This window comes from Lycorma delicatula, chromosome 10 (genome assembly GCF_047948215.1).
Source record: "Lycorma delicatula isolate Av1 chromosome 10, ASM4794821v1, whole genome shotgun sequence".
In the NCBI taxonomy this organism is placed as follows: Eukaryota; Metazoa; Arthropoda; class Insecta; order Hemiptera; family Fulgoridae; genus Lycorma; species Lycorma delicatula.
The window spans coordinates 8394087-8415942 of record NC_134464.1 but is presented as its reverse complement, the minus strand read 5'-3'; the positions used below and the strand labels follow the sequence as shown (position 1 = coordinate 8415942).

Below are 21856 nucleotides of genomic sequence, written 5' to 3'. Positions count from 1 at the left end.
TCAAACTTATCATTACAGATCTTAAATCTTCTCCAGATTTTCAACCTTGCCATTTGATTTTTCATTTTATCTGAAGTGGGATAACACTTCTTTCCATCTGTTTTCATTGTTTATAAAACCGTTTTTTTTTTTAATTATTTTCTCTTCTGATTTTTTTAACTTTTAATCTATATATCTGAATATTTTTTTAAAACAATTTGTAGCTCTTCTACTAGAATATCAAAATCAAAATCAAAATCAAAATATACTATGTCAATATCGATATTGTGTCAATATCCTCAGCGAACAACACTGATAAATATTTGCATCTGCTTTCAATAACATTTCATTCAATCATTCATTAACAAATAATGTAGCAGATGATGTATAATATTGCAGACATTTTACTTTATCGTTCTAATTACGGTTTTAACTATTTTACTGAATGGAATTAGAGCAAAAATTGTTTTATTAGAAAGTTCCAATAGTCTACAACTGTCACCCTGACAAAGGCATTCTCCTGCTGAGTCAAGTTCTCTAATTTTAATTCTTAGCACATTCTTCATAAATTTATCTTTATAATTTGTATTTGAATCGGCTCTAAACTTAAAATTGGGTATTAATGTAATAGTAAGGTGGTCTACCACTGTAGTTAGTTCATTGATGATGCTGCTGAAACGCTTTATTGAAATAAGAAAATAAATAAAAATTATACGTATTATCTAACCAAACTTAACCTACACACTCGCTTCGCTCACTAACCTTGACTAATAAGCGTAGGTTAAGTTTGGTTAGATTATATTTATAATTTTATTTTCTTATTTCAATGTAGCATTTCAGTGGCGCCTAAGAACTAACTACAGCGGTAGATCGCCTACTATGTTATATTTTATGTTACTATGTTATATTTAATAATAAACTACACTTACTATGTAATATAATATAAAATCTTTTAAGTTGTTTAAATTGCCATTATGGTGAATGGGCATTACTAATGAAGAGACCAAAGTTGATTAAAACAAATTTTACTGCATTAAAAGTTATGATTTAATAATAAAATGTGTAAAATTAACTTTTCTATGTACTATGGAGTTAAAGAATTACTTTATACCAATAGACAATGAGTTTATGAAATTATGATACAAGGTTATTTTATCTTAAATTTTTGAAAATTCCTTTGGAAAATATTTATTATTGATTTTTTTTTGTGGCCTATGTTTTTCTTAGATTAAGTATAAAATTTTATTTAAATGTACAAAAAAAATTCATTATTTAAATTCACATAAATAGCAATCTGACTATATTTTTAATGTTAATTTAAGAAAGACTCATATTAATGTTTTTTCCTTCTATTACTAGTTCTATTGTAGTTATTTGTATAAAGTACCAAAATAATTTCATTTAATTACTGAAATTAAGAATAATATGATGCAGAGTACGATTATCATTTTCCTTCATTAAGATAATTTCACATTTTTAAAATATTTAATACTACTCAAAAAAAAGAGAAACGAATGATTTCAGATATTCTTATTTTACACATATCGTACATAATCGTTTCAGTAGAATAAATTTTACTTAATAAACTTAAAAAAATTTCAGGAAAATGTGAAATAAAAAACATGGTATAACATTTAGATGTCATATCATAAATCTAAATTAATTACATATCGCTTCTCAATATTCATTCTTTATTACTAATTAAACATATGAAACCAGTTTTTTATGTTTATATTGAATTAGAAAACAAGATATGCGCAAAAGCACCTTACAAATTTTTCTTAAAATTTAAAACTAGATTGCCATTTCAATTAATTGTTAAACAATTATCATATCAGCAGACACTGAGGAGGCAGTTTGTACAATAAAATAAGTAAATAAAAAAAGAAGAAATAATTTGTCAGTATTTCTTTTTTTTTCATTAATTTAATTTTTTTTTCTTAACGCATACTATTTTCTCACCATCTAATGATGATGATTCTTAAACATTCAAATAACTAACAGGTACTTTATCTGGATGTCACCACTAAATTATCCTAATACTTATTCACCACTAAATTATTCCAATACCCACAAACAATATTTTAATTTGACAATATACTTATTTTACTTTTATTGTCACTTACTTATTTCAAGAATTCAGGTTTCTTTTATTGCATATATCATTATGCAAAATAAATTGTATTCAATTTACGATTCTACATAATGTAACTGTCTGTTTACTGTCAGGTGATTCTGTGATGCTCTTTATTTTGTGCCGTTTTGCAGATTCCCATAACCATTTGATTGTTTGAGTCTGAATACCTGTTTGCGATGTTACAAAATTATAGTTATGGCTAACTACCGTCTGATCGAACACAGTTTCTTTAATTTCATTTGTTTTATATATAAAAGACATAAACCAAAGCGTTATGTAATCTCAAATTTATTTAGGTCAGAACAACCAATCCAGAAACTTTACAAAGAAACAGTCATTTATCTTGCATCGAGCCACCTCCTCTAAAAATATATTGAAAAACATTAAACGACAATCGCAATTGAACTAATGAATACTGAATAATAAAATTTGTAGTTAACTGTAGAATCGATATCAATGACACATGAACTAAGAGAATGAAAACAGTTATAATATGTTATATTTTGATTACTAAGCATTTTAGAAAGTGAAAATACAAAATTTAACAGTGATGCCTACTTTATATTCTATTACCGGCCATCCAATTTTATATTTTAAGATGCTTTTCAATACCTGTTAGTGTAGTAGCCCTTTATATCTAATATGGACAGTTTTTATAAAATTTTGTGACTTTTTGTTATATTTTACTAAAGGTTAATTTTTATTTATTTGTAAAGGTTATTTTTTATTTGTATGTAATACGGACAGTTTTTACAAAATGTGATTTTTTTAATTTTATAATAATAAAGGTTAATTTCTTTCGATGTACTTTTTTGATTTTTATATATTTTAATTGATTTTATATTAAAAAAAACTTTGTTATTATATAAATCATTAGTTTCTTAACCGGTGTGGTTTGAACTCTGTAACTTAATGTATTTTTTTTAATCTTGTAACATCATTTTTTTTGTATTCAACCCTTCATGTATGTTTACAGAATTATTAAACATATTTTTAATTGCTGTATAATCTGGTACAATATATAAATATAATATTTCTATCCCCATAATTATTAAATAAAATAATAATAAACAAAACAATGATATAATAAATTTTTATTATTATTACTTGAGCAGTAATTAATGCAAGTTTTACTAGTTTGTCAAGGTAGCACTTTTAATATAATTATATTACAATAGTATTCTGGTCAGAATACTATTAGTGCTAATGCAACAGAACATGGAAAAATCTGTAGTTTTATCATTTTAAGTCTTTTATTCTTCCATAGCGATGTAAATTTTATATCAAATGTATTAGCTAATAAAAAATAATAAATAATCACTGTAACTAACATTATGAAACTGATTGAATAAGTAATAAATTATATAATGTCCTTTTGTTTATGTTATGTGTTATGTAGTTGTGATTTTAATAAGTAGTGATCACGATGTAATTTATTTATACTGTATATTATTTTATAATAAAATAATTGTTTTCAGGATTTTTAAATATTTATCAAAACAAAATAAAACTAAAGATTGATTAAATCTTTAACTGTATGACAATTCATTCGATGAAAGCAAAAAATAGATACGGTTTACTTATATTTCCTGTTCTATTCTTATTACAAATAGTGGAATAAAATTATTCCTACCGGATTTTCTAAAAATCTTGTCAAATATAGAAAATAAAAAAAAATCAGTTCACTGCTATAAAAGTTATTTTATTTATTTGTATTCCAGTGAAATATAAAAAAAAAATTAATGTAAAATGTTTGAATTTAAAAATATGTTTATTTTAAAAAATTATTATTTTAAGAAAGTAATTAAAAGAGATTAGTAATCTTGGTGAAATGAATTGTAAACTTAAAAATTCTATAATCATTCTTGCGGCTAATATTTGTATTCAGTTATAATAGTATGCTACTTATGTTTAGCGATGTAATTCTGTAGCATATCTGAGAGTGAAAATTGAATATTAAGAATCCATAATTTAGGTTTATCTTGTGATAGGCAAAAAGAATAAAGATAAATAAAATAGTTTAATTTATTATAAAATTATGAAGAAATGTCACAGATATTGTTTAATATATAATTTAAACATATATATATATATATATATATATATATATATAAAAACATTTTAATAAAACTAGAAAATGTATTCTTCCATGTATTTGTGAGATTATGTAATTATTTTATAAAAAAATGCTTTAAAACTTATTAATTTTTCTTTTGATAATTTTTTTTAAATGTTGGTTACTTTAAATAGAAGTATGTACAGTGTGGCTCAAGGAAATGGGAAATTAGCATTGGCTGTAGTATTTTTTTTAATGCGTGTAATTTTTTTGTGTTCCAAGTCCCAAGTCCACTGGTGTATTACAGGATATCTTGTAAGCTTTTGCTCTTCTAATCCTATCTATCAGTCGTTTATAGAACTATTTGTTTGTTTTATTTAGCAACATTAGAAGCTGTATAAATGTCTATCTTGTTTTCGACCATGTCAATCCTATTTGTCTGGTATAATACCAGAGTAATAAAATTTTACCATTTTTTTTTTTTTTTTATCAGTTACCTTGGTCATTTACCGTACAGAAAGGAAATTGAGGCGAGAATAGAACACATCACTTTAAATGCTCATTCAGTAACCTACATCACACCCAACATGTAAAGAATATTATACGATTGATAAGTTATGTACGTAACTGAATATTTTCCTGACATTTTTTTGTTGATCGACAGCAGCTAGAAATATTTGTAAATAGAGGAACTCTGTGAAAAGGTTCTCCCTAATTTTCTATCACTCTTGAAACTACTAAATACAAACCGAACGGGTTTTATTGCATATCAGTAATAATTTTTCTCTTTTTTTGTTCCTTTCTTCAATCTTAAGTGTTTATGTGTTTATTGTATTTATCTGATCAATGTAAATACAGAAGTAATAAATAAAATAAAGTAGGATGACACCTTATTCCATTTTGTTTGAAAAGCGCTTTCACAAATTACATGCATCATCAGTTGGTCCACATAACTTTTTACAAATATTCGTATCAAATTAAAATTGGAATTAAAAATCATTTTATTATAATTAAGATTTAAAATTTTTTAATTCTTAAAATTTCTTCTTCCAAACTGAAATTAAAATCAAAAATAAAAATACAATTTAAAAAAAAATTTAATTGAAATTAAAAATTGCTTATATAGAAATATGAAGTCATTTACTAAAATTTAATTAAAATTAAAAATAAAAATAAATAAATAAATAATTAAAAAAAATAGAAATCCATGCAAGCTTGTCAAAGTTTATGTGACTGTGCAAAGTGTAAGTATTATAAATTATCAATGTCGTAAGAATTGCTGCTATCTACAGCAGCTTTTATGATTGTATCATTCTCATAATCTGTCTGTAGGTTGATCAAATTAAATTTACTTTTATATTTATAAAATCTTTCTAAAATGTCTAAACCCCTAATATTTTGTATTAATATTGTATTTCTAAATCTGTATGAATATCAGATATTGAATCTGTATTATTGATTAGATGATCAAAAACATTAGATAAGCCCAATTTTGTACATAATCAAATCTAGTTTTAAACGATCTAGTGGTTTTTACCTATATAAATATGTCACATTCATTGCATTTTATTTTATTAATGTCACACAAATTGTACAAATCATATGAATCAATATGTGTATTGTTTTTTAAATGTTTTATTTGTCTGGTATGCAGGTTTAAATAAATTTTTGTATTTTCATTAATGTTATCAGTACAGAGGAATATGATTCCCAAAGGAATTGACTTCAGAAAATAAATGTGTATATATATATATATATACTGCTGTTTTGTTGAGATAGTTTTAATCCAAGATCTTAAAATGCTGAAACCAGGCTGTTATAAATATGATGGATATGCTTGCCGTGAATCATAAACAACTTTAACAGTTACACAAAGAACAGTTTAGAACTGTATTAATACAGCAGAGAAATACTATATTTTCATTTTTTTTAATAGTTATCACATTTTTTGCACTAAATTAAATGCAGCTACATGATGGCAGGTAACAGAATGAAATAAATATTTAAGTTAGTTTAATTATATAACATATTGTAAATTGTAAATCGTATAAATTAATTTACAAAATAAGTTAATCTTCTAAATAAATGGATTAGCCGTCTTAATAATATTTTACTTTGTAATAATTGAAATTTACGATACCTTTATTTTGTTTGATTTTTCCACGTTCTTGCATTTCTCTTTCTGAACTAATTTTAATAAAATTGAGATAGGTAGGAATCAAAATAATACCACAAGCACATAAATTATATGAAATGTGACAATTCAACATATCATATAATGTATAACAGTCTGTTAAGAGATTATTTTAGAATCGGCTGTTTATTTTCACAGTAAAAGACAACTGATGGAAATGGAAGTTTACTACAGAAATGAATAAACTACTAATAAACGTATTCACTATTTACAGCAAATGTAATCATTAAAATGATGTTAAACAATAACATTTTTTTGTATATGTTTCTTGATGAAGTAAATTATTAGTAAACACTGTGTAAGATTATGTCTTCATACAAAAATCAGTTGTCTATAAAAACTATACATAAGGATTGTTCCTTCCATTTTCTGTTATGTTATGATTAATAATATTTTGACGAGCATTTGTACTTAATTATCCAACAATATACTTTATATATATATATATATAATGTATGTATATAAAACAATACATAATATTTTAAACTTTATTTTAAATGTTAACAGCTGATGTGAGGGTAAACTTGAAAGTCGTACTTTGATAAGTGATGAAAACTTGCATTAATTACTGCTAAGTAATAAAAACAAAGCTATACCATTATTTTGTTTGTTAATGTTATTAAAATTAATAATAAATACTTTTTTTTGAACTAATTATTATCATGAGAATAAAAATATAATGCATACATTATAGGCAAGTTCCCTCCCCCCACCGCCACTGCGGTTGGGGAGGAAACTTGGCGACTTGAGGTACTACCTGTCACAATTCCTCTTCAGTCATGGTGGATTTGATATATACTTAGAAGAAGGGAGCAACCAAATTGTGTGTACTGCGGTCAAGAGGACACTTCCTGCCACATCTTTTTTGAATGTACACGTTGGGAGGATTTAAAAGCAAGATATAACATACAAGAGATTACCCCAGGAACTACAAAAAAGTATATGCTGAGAGGTAAAGAGGAATCTCTGACAGTAGAGAGATTCGTGGCTGAGGTTATGCGAGCAAAGGAAGTGGATTACAAGAAGCAGGAGGAGTTAGTTTAAGAAAAGAAAAAACCAATGGAGACCCGGCCGCTGGGGCAGGGCCTGGGAACAGCATAGTCAAGCCTGGTGTCCCTGGCGTTAGTGGTTAGAGGCAGAGGCAAGATGAAATTAAGGAAAAGATCCAGAACCACTGAGGCGACCTGCCATGCCAGATGTACTGCCGGTAGGCAGGGAGGCTCATTAGAGTCGCTACGACACTCCCCTGGGCTTAGTACTTGATTGTTAAGCCGATCCAGGGAAGCAGAAGAACAAACAAAAACTTATAAAACTGTATATAACTGCACATTACTGTTTTATAAAATTTCAGTGTTTTATATCAGGATATTATAATTTTAGATTTAATGAGTTTAAAATCAGGTTAGCACACTTTACTCTCAAGTGTAGAATTAAAAGAATTACATGCTACTTTTATTTTCAGGTGCTAACATTTTTGTATATTTTATTTTTTATAAAAAATCAAGTTCAACGCTCTCTCACCCTTTCAAAAATTTCAAATGTTCTTTTAATATATTTCTAGCTTCTAATTTAACAACTTCAGCATCGATGCAATTTTTTTTTAACTCTGATTCTTTTTTCTATTCTTGACGATGAGTTTTAAACTCCATTTAGATCTTCTTTGATATCATCCTTATGCTTGCTGACCTCAACTACCACATTTTTTATTCTCTTTGATATCATTATGCCTTTTTTTTATTACTATTAAAGTAAAACAAAAAAAAATTATGTTAGGTTTTATTTATTATATCGGATAAAGATTTTTTTTTTTCATTAGTATTTATATTAATAAGATTTGTTTCGTTAATGAAACAAATCTTATGAGATTTAATTGTCGTAAGCAGAGACAAAATCCTGTACGAAGAATGTTTTAAATTTCTTTAATGTTTATTCTCATCTCTTGTAAATTAAGGCTAGATGTTTATGTATGTAAGATTAGGTAAGTCATGATAATTGGTTTATATGTATTTTGTATTATTATTCTTTTTCATTGCATGTATAAGAATAATTAATATATTGAGGTTTTTTTTTTCGTTTTGCAGCTTATTTTATAACTGATGTGTTTACTTAATATTAAGATTATTTGTGTGTAGAATTGTTTCTTTAAAAAATGATCTAGTTGTATAATTAATTAATAAATGAGATTTGTGATACATTTTATTTATTTTTCCTTTTATTTTTAATATCTGTTACAGGTGAATAAAACTTAGATTTACGCGTTAAAAAGAAATTATTTAAAATATTTTTACAGATCGCTGCATTTTATTTATTGGATGAAGATCGGTTTGATTTTATAAAGAGTATGGGAACAAGGGATGCAGTTTTGATCCTCGCATTAATTTTACAAAGCGGGTTTAAAAAGAAGATAGTTACTTCTATTTATAAATTTAGAAAAAGGATTCAGTATTATAGAATAGAAAATAACATTAAAATTTTATGAAAAACATGAAACATGATCTAACGATCGGTTGTTTGGAATGTAGAAGAGTATTTAACCGATGTTAACAACTACTGATAAAAATCATTACCATATGTAAATCAAATTATAGCGTCCAAATCCATAAAACAAGACATAATATTAATGCATTATTTAAACTTTAAACCTATACGCTCTTTTTGCTTCTGTTTTAAGTTGCTACGTATAAAAAAAAATCATACATTTCTTTTTAGATTTTCTGTAGATTTTTTAATAGATTACTTATAGTAAATTCAGTTTTGCTTTAAGAAAAATTTGAAATTCTTAAAAAATAATGGCTTTATAGACCAATCTGGAAAAGGTTTCTTCGTAAAGATGTATAAAGATCATAAAGGAAAGTATGTTAATCAGAAAAAATTTTGCCTGTCGAGATTATTGCACATCTTTACTTTTAATGACCTCCCTCTAATTAAAAAAAAATCACAATTTTAGTATTGAAAAATTCAAGATGAATGTCTGGACATATGATGTATATTTTTTGTTGATTTCTCCAGATCGGATGGACTTTTTTGTAATTATGATTTCTGTATATGGAGCTGATGTTTAATACTTCTTAGCTTCATTCTTTTATCTATAGTTGATGCTTTTGGAACTTGTACCCACGAGTAAAATAAATTTTGACAATGGAGTGGTTCTGAAACGCATCAGCTAGAGATAAAAGAATGAAGATTAGATGTACTAAACATATAAAAGCAGAAATAATAATTGTAAATATTATCTTAACAACATTAATTTTTGTTGCGATCTCCCAAGAGGTATGAATCCTGTGGTTCCCTTGCTCAAATTTTTTCCTTAAAGATAGATAAATTTTTTCACATAATTTAATACCCCCCTTAGGTATAGTTAAGATACTTTCTAATGATGTTTAGCCTTATTCAAACCCCCTCCTCCAGTATCAGTAAAAAAAGATTTTTCCTTTAAGTTGTATTTCATTTTGGTTATGTATTCCAGCAATTTCATACAGGTCAGGGAGATAATAAACCTACTTTTTCCCTATCGTTTTACGTTTGAATTATTGTCTTCAGACCGGATTAATAGATTCTTTTTTGAGACCGCTTCAACCAAATAATGCGATTTAGCGTTGAAAAATTTTGAAAGGATGTATGTTTGCACATCCAGACCGGATGGATTAATGTAGATGAAATTTGGCACAATGATTTTAGTAAATAGGATTCGTTTAATTTCGGTCACAATAGTCAAAGGAATGAGGGAAATTACACATTTTTTTTCTTTTGTCAATTGTGGAATCAAAGCCATCCATATTCTTCTAATAATTAGACGATTCAGTTAACATTAAAACACCACTTTGGTTAGAAATTTAGGCGATTTCATTCAGAAGTGGACGATAATAGTAAGCCTAATTTTTTGCTTATTTTCATCAATTATTGCTACGCTTGATATCTTGAGACTGGATTAATCGATTTTTATGAAATTTTGTACAACGTATTCTAAATATAAGTCTCATATTTTTGGTTGCAGTCGATCAAGAGAGTGGATACGATCATTGTGGGTCTCATATCGCAAAAGTTTATTTTTAAAATTGGAATAATTTTTTTACATAATTCTTTACTTGTATATTTTAAAGTTCAATTTAATTTCCTCTTAATAGTCTGTTGAGAGCAAAGTCCTTACTTAGTAGCTGGAGTTGCATAACTTTGGGAAAGCTAAGCTTTGACATTAGTACAACTTTCAACCAGTTTTTTTTTTGGGGGGGAAGAAATTTGATAAAATTTTAAAATTGTTAAATATTAAACAATTTACTTTAAAATTAATGAAACCTTTTTTTTTTTTTAAAGCTAATTATCAACAGATTCTTTAGTGTAGTTTACAGTACCTTTGTTGAAATGGTGCGCTTGTAATAACAAATTTGGTGAATCCCTAAAAACTATTAATGAATAAAATTTTTGTTTTTGTAGTCATATTTAATACGTTACTTATTTCTGTTTTAAAGTAGTTCATAAATATAATTTATTTTTCAAATGGTTTCAAATTGTTTGTTAATGCAGTGTGTAAAGTTTACATATTATGGCTTATAGCTTTGAATTTTTTTTTATGACCTTTATATTTGAGGTAAATTGCAGATCTTGATTCTGTAGTTATTAGAATGTATTACCCGGGTGGGTATACTTCCAAATCTGTCTGCTATAAAATTTTGTGAAATTTGCAGCTATTGTTAAGTTGCTTTTTTATCAGTACGTGTTTCAGCATCAGTATTTATACTGATCATATTGGAGTTTACTGTTTAAAAAAAAGCACAAGAACGGTTTTTTAAACAATGTTGGCAGTTTGTATATATATTTTATATTAATAAGTATTTTTAATGTCGTATGTTGAAAAACTAAAGTATCCAGGTGAATTGTAATAAGGAAGGCCAAACATGTTCACCTCCGTACCGATAATTAATACATAATAATAAATTATTTTATAACTATAAATTAATTGCGCAGAAAAAAAGATATCAAGCGATAGTAGGGTCTTTATAGTGACCTACTTTAAATTTCCCTTTGTGCGACAATATTTATTGAATTTGAAAAAAGGTAAAAATATTTTGTAAATATTTATTAAAAATTTTATTACATCATTCGCCGATAATTTATACGCAGAACTAAAATTGATTGTTCGATTTATTAATGTTTTTATTTATAAACACGTAGAGGAGGGGGGATCGGTGCAGTTTGACATTTAGTATGCTATCGGTAAATAGGCAGCAGACATACGAGTTACAGCCTTGCGTCTAGCTCCGTTCGCGCATTGCAATCGATTGTCGGGTATACATTAAATAGTAGTAACGGTAGTGGGGAACCCTGCATCTCGTATAGTACGAGACGACACGAGATTACCCCCACCGCGACCTAAACACCGCATCGAGCGCTCGACAAGAAAAGAAGCAGGCGCAGTCGTCTGCAGTCTACGATGAGGGATTCAGGTAAAATGGCGGAGCTAAAGTTCGAAGCTCCGCTAGCACAATTTGAAGAAACCGAAGAATGGAGCGTCATGGATTTTCACGTGCATAAAGGTAATAAAACTACCGCGGACGATTTAGAAGACGACTTACAACAAAGAGATAACGACGACGACGATGACACCCGTAATCAAAATATAAAAAACAAAGATAACGACGGACTCCTTGTGGATAACGCTGTTCCAGCTCCTTGTGTTCATCACGGTCAGCAGAATACAAATAACGATACTACGGCTTCTGCATCGTCGGTCGCTGATAATTTTACCGAAACGTTTTCCGGTTCTTTGGAAGATCTTGTTAATACATTCGACGACAAAATAACACGATGTTTCTGTAATTACGACGAATCTGTTGATAAAATCGCACCAGTTCAAGTACGTACGCAAGAGGAAATCATGAACGAATGCCAGTAAGTCTGTTATTTGTTTTTTTATTTTAATTTATTAATTTAATATTATTTTAGATAACAATTTAGTAGAAACATTAATGCTATCTATGTATTTAGATTAAAAATAGGTTGAATTCTAAGTAAATGATAACAGTGACAGCTGCAAATTTCTGTACAATAACATGAATTTTTGTTGAATTAGCAACTACTCGTTACGGAGAATGTTATAATTGTTGTTATGTAGACAGTTTTCAATAAAATCGCAAGAGGTTTTTAACCTAGTTTTTTGTTTCTTTAAGTTCTTCGGATAGTTTTTTTATTTCAAAAACAATAATAAACGTACGCATTATCAGAAATTGTTTAACTACAGTTATCGGTATGTAAGAAATATAACTTGTTTTTATAATACTCTGTCGATAAAATAATTAGGGTGCAAAGGTTCTTTTTTTGTTTACGTTGTTCGACAGGTTTTAATTTTTAATGTAATTTAATTTATATTCAGCGTTCAAAATTTCTTCTACAATTATAATATAATCTCTACCTCCTTCATAGAGATAATAATTAAAAAAAAATTTTGCAAACGTCATTCGGATAGTAGAGTATTCTATATCGTGTTTAATTTGGTATATTATATGTTTTATTATTTAATTATGTTATAAATATTTTTAATATATTTTGGAAGCAGATCCAAATTCTGCTTTTGTTGTGCAATCTTGGCAAAAAAGAATTGATCGCCTATTGTTAAAAAAAAAAAAAAAAAAAAAAAAAATATTTCTATACCAAACCAGAGAATTATTTTCGTGTATCTACACAGAATATTTCTTACGAGAAAGGGCCTTAATTTCCGTAACAGTTTTTAATAAATTACCAATTAAAAAATTTTCTTTTACGAAAACGAATATTAGTCTATCGATGAATGTTTAAATAATATTAATTAAAAAAGGAATTTTCTGCATCCGTTGCAGCAATCTTTTTTTCGACCGAATTGGTCATTTTGCAGATCTTTTCTGTTTCCCCCCCACTACTGTTTTTTTTTTCTTTACATGCTTGTATTTAAAGTTGTGATTATTTTCGGAATCCCACAGCCACTTTTTTCAATTTTTTCTTCCAAATCAGGTGGGTATTCGGAGGTAAAATATTTAACCAAATTTAACCTACGCTCGCATAGGTTAACAGAAAAGGCTCCCGTGTTTAAACATAAAAATCCATTGTGGAGAAAAACAGAAAAGGCCCCATTTTCCCCTACGAGAATGGAAATTTATAGCGCATGAAAAATGTCATGCCTGACCGGTATTCGAACCCAGGACCTCCAGATAAAAGACAGACGCTTACACTCCGCCACGGAGATCTACAAATTATTATTTTTTTTATTTAGTATTTACCTTAACATTAGTTCACGTTTTATATTTAAATAATTAAAACTGACTATAATCGTAATTATTTTTTATTTTAAAAATAAGCGTGTATTTTGTGATAAAGCTATTCTCAAGGTTTAACTACGGTTCCCTTGTCTATCTCGGAGCAGTTCCTTCTGTTTAAACTGTTCAATAGTATATTTACCTATTGCTAACGTGTTGTATATTGTATTATTTATTATATAATTTATCAGATAATAAAACGTTTATTTATATATTATATAGAGTTTGATTTTTCTATTTAAAAATATATTTATATATTAAAATAATAAAATATTTGTTTTAGGTGTTATAACCGAACGGTTATAAATGAGTTTAACAGTAAATACCAATCGTTCTTGAAAATTATCAAATGAGAAATTTCCGTTCCTTTTTACTTGTACGAACTAAAGGAAGTAGTGTTATTGCAAAAATTTCGGTTAACAGATTTCAACGAAAATATCCATTTTGACCATCCCTGAATCCATTTTGATTAGTTTCGGCGTGACGTATGTGCTTATATGGTTCTCGCATAACTAAAAAACGATTAGCCGTATGATGGTGAAATTTTGGATTTAGAACTATTGTAACATTTAACTGTGCACCTTCCCTTTTGATTGCAATCGACTTAATCAAAAGTGTCCAAATAACCCCAAAATTTGGATTTTGGGCAGTAATAAGCCCTCATTGAGAGCTTTTCAGCGATATATTATAAGTGATGCTTTTTTTCATTGGTTCCACAGTTATAGCAAAATAAAATTTTAATTAATGAATTATTTTGAACTTACAAGAGGAAGGCACATCGGTTCGAATCCGACTTCAACTACTTTTTTTAAAATTTAAATATATCGATTTATTAATAATTATTATCCTACGATTGTAAAGCAAATTTACAGTAAATAATTATCCGATAATAACAATTAAAAAATATCAGAAGTTATTAATGAAATAAAATTTTATGTACTTTGATTTAAAAAATGTGTATATGTAATTTAATAGGCTTACAAAGAAGTCATGTGGTGTCCACATCAGATTTTTTATTTAATTTTTAGATTTTTATGATGAGGAATGAAGTAGTCTCTTCATTGTTCTGAGTATGCTGTTGCATATTATGTTAAATCTTCAAAAATGAAGATTTTATTTATCCCTAGAAGCGAAATCTTAGATTACGATTCACTAGAGCGATTCGTTAGTATGATTTATCATCATTACTCTTGTAGAAAGTTTATATAATATATATTAAATTATCAGATTTATGTTGCTTTTTCTTTTGAAAATGGTACAAATAATAACGTGTATAAGTTGAAAAAGTCTTGTGATTAATTTTAGTGCTAATAAAAACATTTTGAAAACTCTTGTTTCGTTTACTATTTTTTTTGATCGATGGTTTGTTAAATTCTTTTAAAAAAAAAGAAGAAATATTGTTTTATTTTTATTATTTTATTTTTTAATGTTGTTTAATACATGCGAATAAAAAACATACGTTTTTATAATCGTTGATGCAGTTAAAGATTATTTTGAATAGTGCAATAATGTGTTGCATAACTCTTTCAGCTGTTGTTATCTTTATTGAAACAGTAAAATTTTATACATATATATATATATATATATATATATATATATATATATATATGTTTATTGCAATAATTAATATACATAATTATCCGAAATTTTAATGAAATATTTTGTTAAAATCTTTTAGGTTTACATACTATTATGCATTACTAAAATACAAAAATAAATACATTCTTTTTCCATTCTCGTATTCCTAACTATGGCTTTTTAATGTGTTGTATACAAATTGAAGTGAGCGATCAATCTTTGTTTGAAACGTATGCAACGAGATATTTCTCGTTCTTGTTTTTTTGTTATTTTTTTTTAGCTGTCAACAAAACCCTTCTCGATTGATATGAATTATTTTTTTTTGTCCAGTTGTACCAAAAATAGTAAATAAAAATGTACCAAAAATAGTAAATTGTCTTTCAAATGTTTTACGGTCATACATGTAACCGTATGTAGTTTTGTAGTAAAAATTGTATATTTTTTAATTTCCTCTTTTTTTCTGAATGGTGTTACATACTTCGTTATATACTTTATATATTGGTTTGTAATCTTTGTTTCCTCCTAAATTTTCTTTAATTACCAATTTATCCTCATTAATATGAAAATTTAGCCGAAATTTGAAATTATTTTTAGATCGTAATTCTTAATAAAATTACTTATAAAACTTGTTTAACAAACAATGACGGCTCGCAGCTAAAATTAGTGGTGGTGCTGCTCCAGAAAAACCTTTTTTCTGGGGCTTTTGAAAGCCACGGTTAAAGTTTTCTGTAAAATAAAATAACAGAAAAAAAACAGATCAGGATAATCTAATTCTACACTTTATTACATTCAAGAATATGGAACACGGCTTTTAAGCATATTGTGCTTTAAGAAGCGTATTCTGTTTAACCGAATAAATAATAAAATGTCAATACAGATAATATTTATAAGTGTTATTAGATAATAACTTAATAGAATGTCCGCTTAAAAACACGGTACTTACGTATTAACGCTACCACAGCTACAGCTTTAAAAACAAAGTAGTCAATCGGATTTCGGTGGAAAATGAAGTCTTTTTATTAATTACAATAAATGGTTATTTATATTTATTTATTTTATAAATATAATTTAACCAAACTTAACCTACGCTCGCTAACCTTGACTAATTAACACCGTAATTTTTTGAGTATTTATTTAATAAATTCAATAATTATTGCATTATTTAAATAATCAAAACACTCTTGTTAATTAGTCAAGATTAGCGAGCGTAGGTTAAGTTTGGTTAAATTATATTTATAAAATAAATAAATATAAATAACCATTTATTAAAATTAATAAAGAGACTGTTTTGAATCTATGTTTAAACTCTATATCGGCCCATTTTCCACCGAAATCCGATTTACTTTGTTTTTAAATAAAGCTGTAGCTGCGGTGGCGTTAATACGTAAGTACCAAAAACACTATAGCCCAACGGTGCTTAATTAACATTTTTAAGTACACAGAAACAAGTACATAGTAGTTTTCACTAATTACCTTCTCTTTCGTCCTTCCGGCGTTTTTTTGGACAGATTTGGCGATCATAGAGCCTTTGCTTTTTGCCATCTTCTGATCGCTACCGAAAAAATAACTAAACCGTTCCTTCCACCGACTAAACTAGAAAAGGGAACTATCAAAGAACGTTCCATACACACGCGGAGTAAACACTACCTTCCACCAGCATACCAGGGTCGACACTGCGGGAGCGACAGAGCTCTCTCTCTCGCGTGCAACTTCCTATGTGCGCATGAGCTCAACAGTTAAACACCACGCCGCTGGAACTGCGAAACTCACAGTTCCGTACAACGATTTTTGTATCTTTTTCATAAACTGGGGGATGGCTACTGATATTAAGCTTAAGGATTACATACTATAAAAGTATAAAGAAAAAAGGACTCGTTATATTAAATGTTATCGATAATAATATCAAGTGGAAATAGGGGTGCTGCAGTTCCACAGTGCCTATACACAACTGCATTGATAAAAAACTTTTTTTTCGCGGTATATTAATTACATTTATTTAAATTTTCCCGTTTTTGTAACAGAATGTATTAGAAAGAACATAACCATATTATTAACCGTAATGTTTGTAAGCACCTTCTTATTAAATAAAAGTTTCACCCAAAAGAAAAGTACAACCTTATCAAATTTAGCGCCTCATGCCACGTATTTAAAATATACAGAGGACTGGAATAGTTTTTTTATAGTGAATGTAGATGTTAAAATTATTAAATATTAAGTTCAGTAAAGCCCTTTGGAAGAAAATCTACCAAAGCATTTAAAAATAGAATTGTATTAAATAATTAATCGTTTGAAAGTGTTTTCACATTTAATTATGATCTAGGTTTAGGTTATCATCTAAGTCATTAATTTAATTTGATGACTTTTAACAATTAAAACGTAATTTCTTTTTTAATTAAATATTTTGAACTGATGACGTCATCCGTACTCGTATAATATAGCTTGTATTTTTTTTTTTTTTTTTTTTAAGTTTCATATATATTTTATGGCCGCATAGGATCACTTTTGTCAGTCCTGATCCAAGTCTCTTCGATGGGACTGTTTGGGCGTTGCGGTCCTCCCAGTACTTTTTTATACGTTCCGATCTTTGTGCCCTGTATAGTGTTGAAAGTGTTCGTGTTGCGAGTTTTTTTTCTTGTGAGTGTGAACCTAGTGTTTTTGTTATCGATTTTCTTGTTTAATTTTATCTTACCGGTGGTGTTCTGGCGTAAGGCCGATTTCCTTCAGATCTTCTCTTATTTGTGTGACCCATCTGCATCCTACTTTGTTTTTTCTTGAGTTGAGATCGTACTGTACTGAAGTTTTCAGAAGTTTTGTATTTTGCATCCTCATGATACCTCCTAAGAATCCTAGTTTACTCTTTCGCACGGTATCAGTGATGCATTCTAATTCTTTGTACATGACTTTGTCGAGCATATGATCCACCACTGTCCGTCTTTCTGGTCCTTTTTATCGATGCAGGATTTTCCAGTTCTTCTTTCTATTTCCTGGAGTCTGTCTATCTTTGTTCTTTCAGGTGGAAGAGTGTTTCTGCTCCATAAATGGTTTTAAAACTGTGTTGTAGCGTCTTATTTTTACTTTTATCGATAGATATTTTTTATTATAAGTGTACCAGGTTAATTTTTGAGCTTTAGCCAGTAGTTTCTTCTTATTTGGATCGAGGGTTTTATTGTTTAGGTTGTTATTATTTTTCCGAGGTATTTAAATCGGGTTACTATTATGATTATATTACCGTTTACGTTTACTTCTTTTAGTCGTGTTTGTTTTTGGGCACGGTTTCCGTCTTTTCGAATGATATTTTGAGTCCAGTTTTATTTTCAGTGTTTTGAAGTTATAATATTTGCGATTTAATTTCGTGAATGTCGTTTGCTAGCAGTACAAAGTCGACGGCGAAACGGAGACCGTTTGTTTTGATTTTTCGGCTTATTTTTACTTTATGGGGCATTTTTTAAGCCATTACTATTGCTAGAGCGCAGTTTAATAATAGCGGTAAGAGCCCATCGCCTTGTCGCAGTACTACCTTGTTCTCAAACGGGTCCGAGAGCTCGCTTCTGAATTTTACCTTCGACTTACCGTTTCGTGTATTATTGATAACAATAAAGTTTTATTTATTATTTTTGGGCAATTTTTTTATCACTAAATGTAAATTTTTTGATTAAATGTAAATTATAACTGCGATATAATCGCGATATTTATATCATTAAAAATAACTTAACCTACTTGTGTTTGTGTTCATGACTGTGCAAACTTAGCTAAAACGAATATTTACTTAATCTTTCATCGATCGAAAAATTGTAACATTTATCGACCACAATTCCGTGTGTACACGCTACATAAAATTTCTCTATGTACGAGTACATCCGCGTAATTAATTATTTTCTCTATATGCTGGAGTCTTGGTTGCTTCCCGTCAAAGTTGCCTTCTGTTTATAGTTTTTACTATTCCCTAATGACGCATTTATGACTAATAAATTCATACCTTTGTTTTCTAATGTTTTTTTCAATTGTTTTTTCGTTTCCTGTTTCGATAAGATTCTACTCGTATCTAGCTTATTAAATAAATTGCCGAACTATTTTTAAAAAATTCAACAATTTATTTACAGTTAAGGTTTTCTTTTATAATAAAAAAAACAATTACAGAAACAATATTACTGTTTCGTTGAATTTTTAAATGATTTTAATAAAAATTAAAAAAAAGAACCCGTGTATTTTCTGCAGCCCGTTCAACGTGTATTTAGTTATTTGTGTAATTTTCATTAACAGCTTCCGAATTCTGAATTATTTTGTAGTTATTTTTTTTATATTTAGTAATTTCATACATTAACCGTAATATTATTTCATATATTTTGATTTAAAATAATTAATGTGGACTTTAATCGCATTACTTGATTTAGTTTATATAACTATTGTGGATTTTGTAATAGTATTTTTTATTAAGGTTTTTCCTTGGTTTCCCTTGATATATCCAGTTAAATGTTGTTCGAGTTCCTTTTCTTATCTGTGGAATACATCTGATCGATGATTTGCTTAAAATATTCAATTAATAAAATAATTAATTGAAATAATAAAAATCATATATATCGATAAGAAACGGTTCAATTTATTTATATCTAATATCCATCCGGATAAAATTGAGATTTGTTATAAATCTCTATAGTTACATCGTTGAAAGTTTCGTAACCAAGTTAACCTTGGACCAAGAATAATCCTTTGCGTATTTCCCGTTTACTTTACAGGTGTTATCTTAATATTGATTATTTACAGTCGGCTATAATCTGAATATAAACTACAGTACATAATCGTTTATCTCTTTGGAGAATGACAGTTCATTTTGTAGAACGTTTTCTAGGACTATTCTTTTGTCGTCTTTTTTTCGATGTTATGCTTTCTGTTTTCTTTAACCATCTGTACCGAACCGTATCCAAGGTTCTGATAGGATTTTTTTCATTCTCTACTTCTGAAATGTTTTCAATGCTTTGATATATTGAAAGGCAATAATTCTGATCGAATTACATACTTGACTTTATTTATTATTTTTTTTAAACGACACACAAACTGTTCCGTAGTTTTTTTTAAAAAACCGTTGACAATTTTCTGTGACCAAACATCCTGCACTGTTTTTTTTTTATAAAATCGTAAAAAAAAATCTCATTACATCGGTCTAATCGCCGGGTCAAATAATTTTTGGAATGTACATTGTAAAATAAATATTATTCCTTTTGTATACATTTATTACTTCTGGTGAAAAATGGTAACCGTTCAGGGCTGCCAACGTAAAACAAATTTTCAGTATAACAAAAAAAAAATTATGAAATAATTAAAAAAAAATAAACATTCAGAGTTTTCAAAAAAAATTAAAAATCAAATAAAACAATTTATTAGCATTGTTTAAAGCTAATTAAAAAGTAATTTTATCTAAATTTGTTTGAAATAATTTATTTCATAAGTTGATAATGCTAGCGTCTGATTCCAATAATGATTTTTTTGTATTGGATTTGAATAGCATTGGATTTTCTTTCTAATCGACATTTTGTTTAGTTAATAGCTAGCTAATGCTCCACATTTTGATATGTTTTGTTTTTAATAAACTTTGAAATTCTTACGTTTGTATTTAGTTTCTGTGGATTTTATTCGTATTATTTTACCCAGAATCAAATTATTTTAAAGTTTTATTCTATATTTATTATATAGTGAACAAAGTTATTTTATTCCAAAAATAAAATAGTTATTTTTTGACCCCGATCTTTTGTATTTTACTCTAGATTTCTCGAAAACTTCTAAAAATATTGTTCTGAGATCGATATTTTTTTCCGGGTCCTATTTCATATAAAATCATTAAATGTACCTCTTAATTTGTCTCCCAAAAATTACAGTTTGCTAACGTCGCTAACGAAGCGTTTGCGAATCTATGTTTATATGAACATTTTTTTTTTTTTTTTTCACCAATAAAGCACGCCCTGAACGTTTGTTACGTTCTTCGTGAATCACCTCTTAAAGTTGAGTACATTATATTTTTTTGCGTAAATTTTTTAATTATTTGATATATCATTGAAGATATGTTGAACAAATTATACCGTTATTTGGTATTTTTGTTTTCTAATTTATACGTTTTTATTTATTTATTTATTCGTTTATTTTTGCGTTACATTGATTTTTTAAGTGTATAAGATGGAACATTGCGTTCTTACGTTGTTTATCTACGGACGGTATTTGTGGAATTCTACAAATGTTTTGTGTGTATTGGTAAATAGACTCGACAACAAAAGAAGTATTCAATAGCGGGAGGGATATAGCTGCAGCTACGGAATTTACGAGAGGGTATCTCTGAAGTAAAGACCGTTCTCGTTTCATTGTAAAAAATTTATTCCGAAAACTTTATAAATATTTTTTATTTCTCTTAAACTACATTCCTTTTACTACTTCTCTATACAATCGCAACGTGAATTAAGTAAGACATTGACCGTAGCGATACACCGGCTTCAATATACCCTCGTCGTATTCTTCTACCGCCAGTCATTTAGCCACTGATTAACAGCATGTTTAAGTTCATCGTCACCCGCAAATTGCTTACCGCTCAAAAATTCTTTCAATTTCCCAAACAAATTGTAATCAGAAGGAGCTATATGGAGTAT

At 27.8% G+C, this 21856-nt stretch overlaps 1 protein-coding gene across 1 annotated transcript in view; it reads left to right on the top strand.

The window, feature by feature from the left end:
• The first annotated feature begins 11619 nt into the window (after window positions 1-11619).
• The window catches only part of Unc-76 (fasciculation and elongation protein Unc-76), a 355226-nt gene continuing 344989 nt past the window's right edge, over window positions 11620-21856 (top strand). The window contains exon 1 of the mRNA XM_075377539.1: window positions 11620-12252. Coding sequence (XP_075233654.1) covers window positions 11795-12252 — 458 coding nt within the window. The 5' untranslated portion in view covers window positions 11620-11794. The remainder of the gene's footprint in view (window positions 12253-21856) is intronic.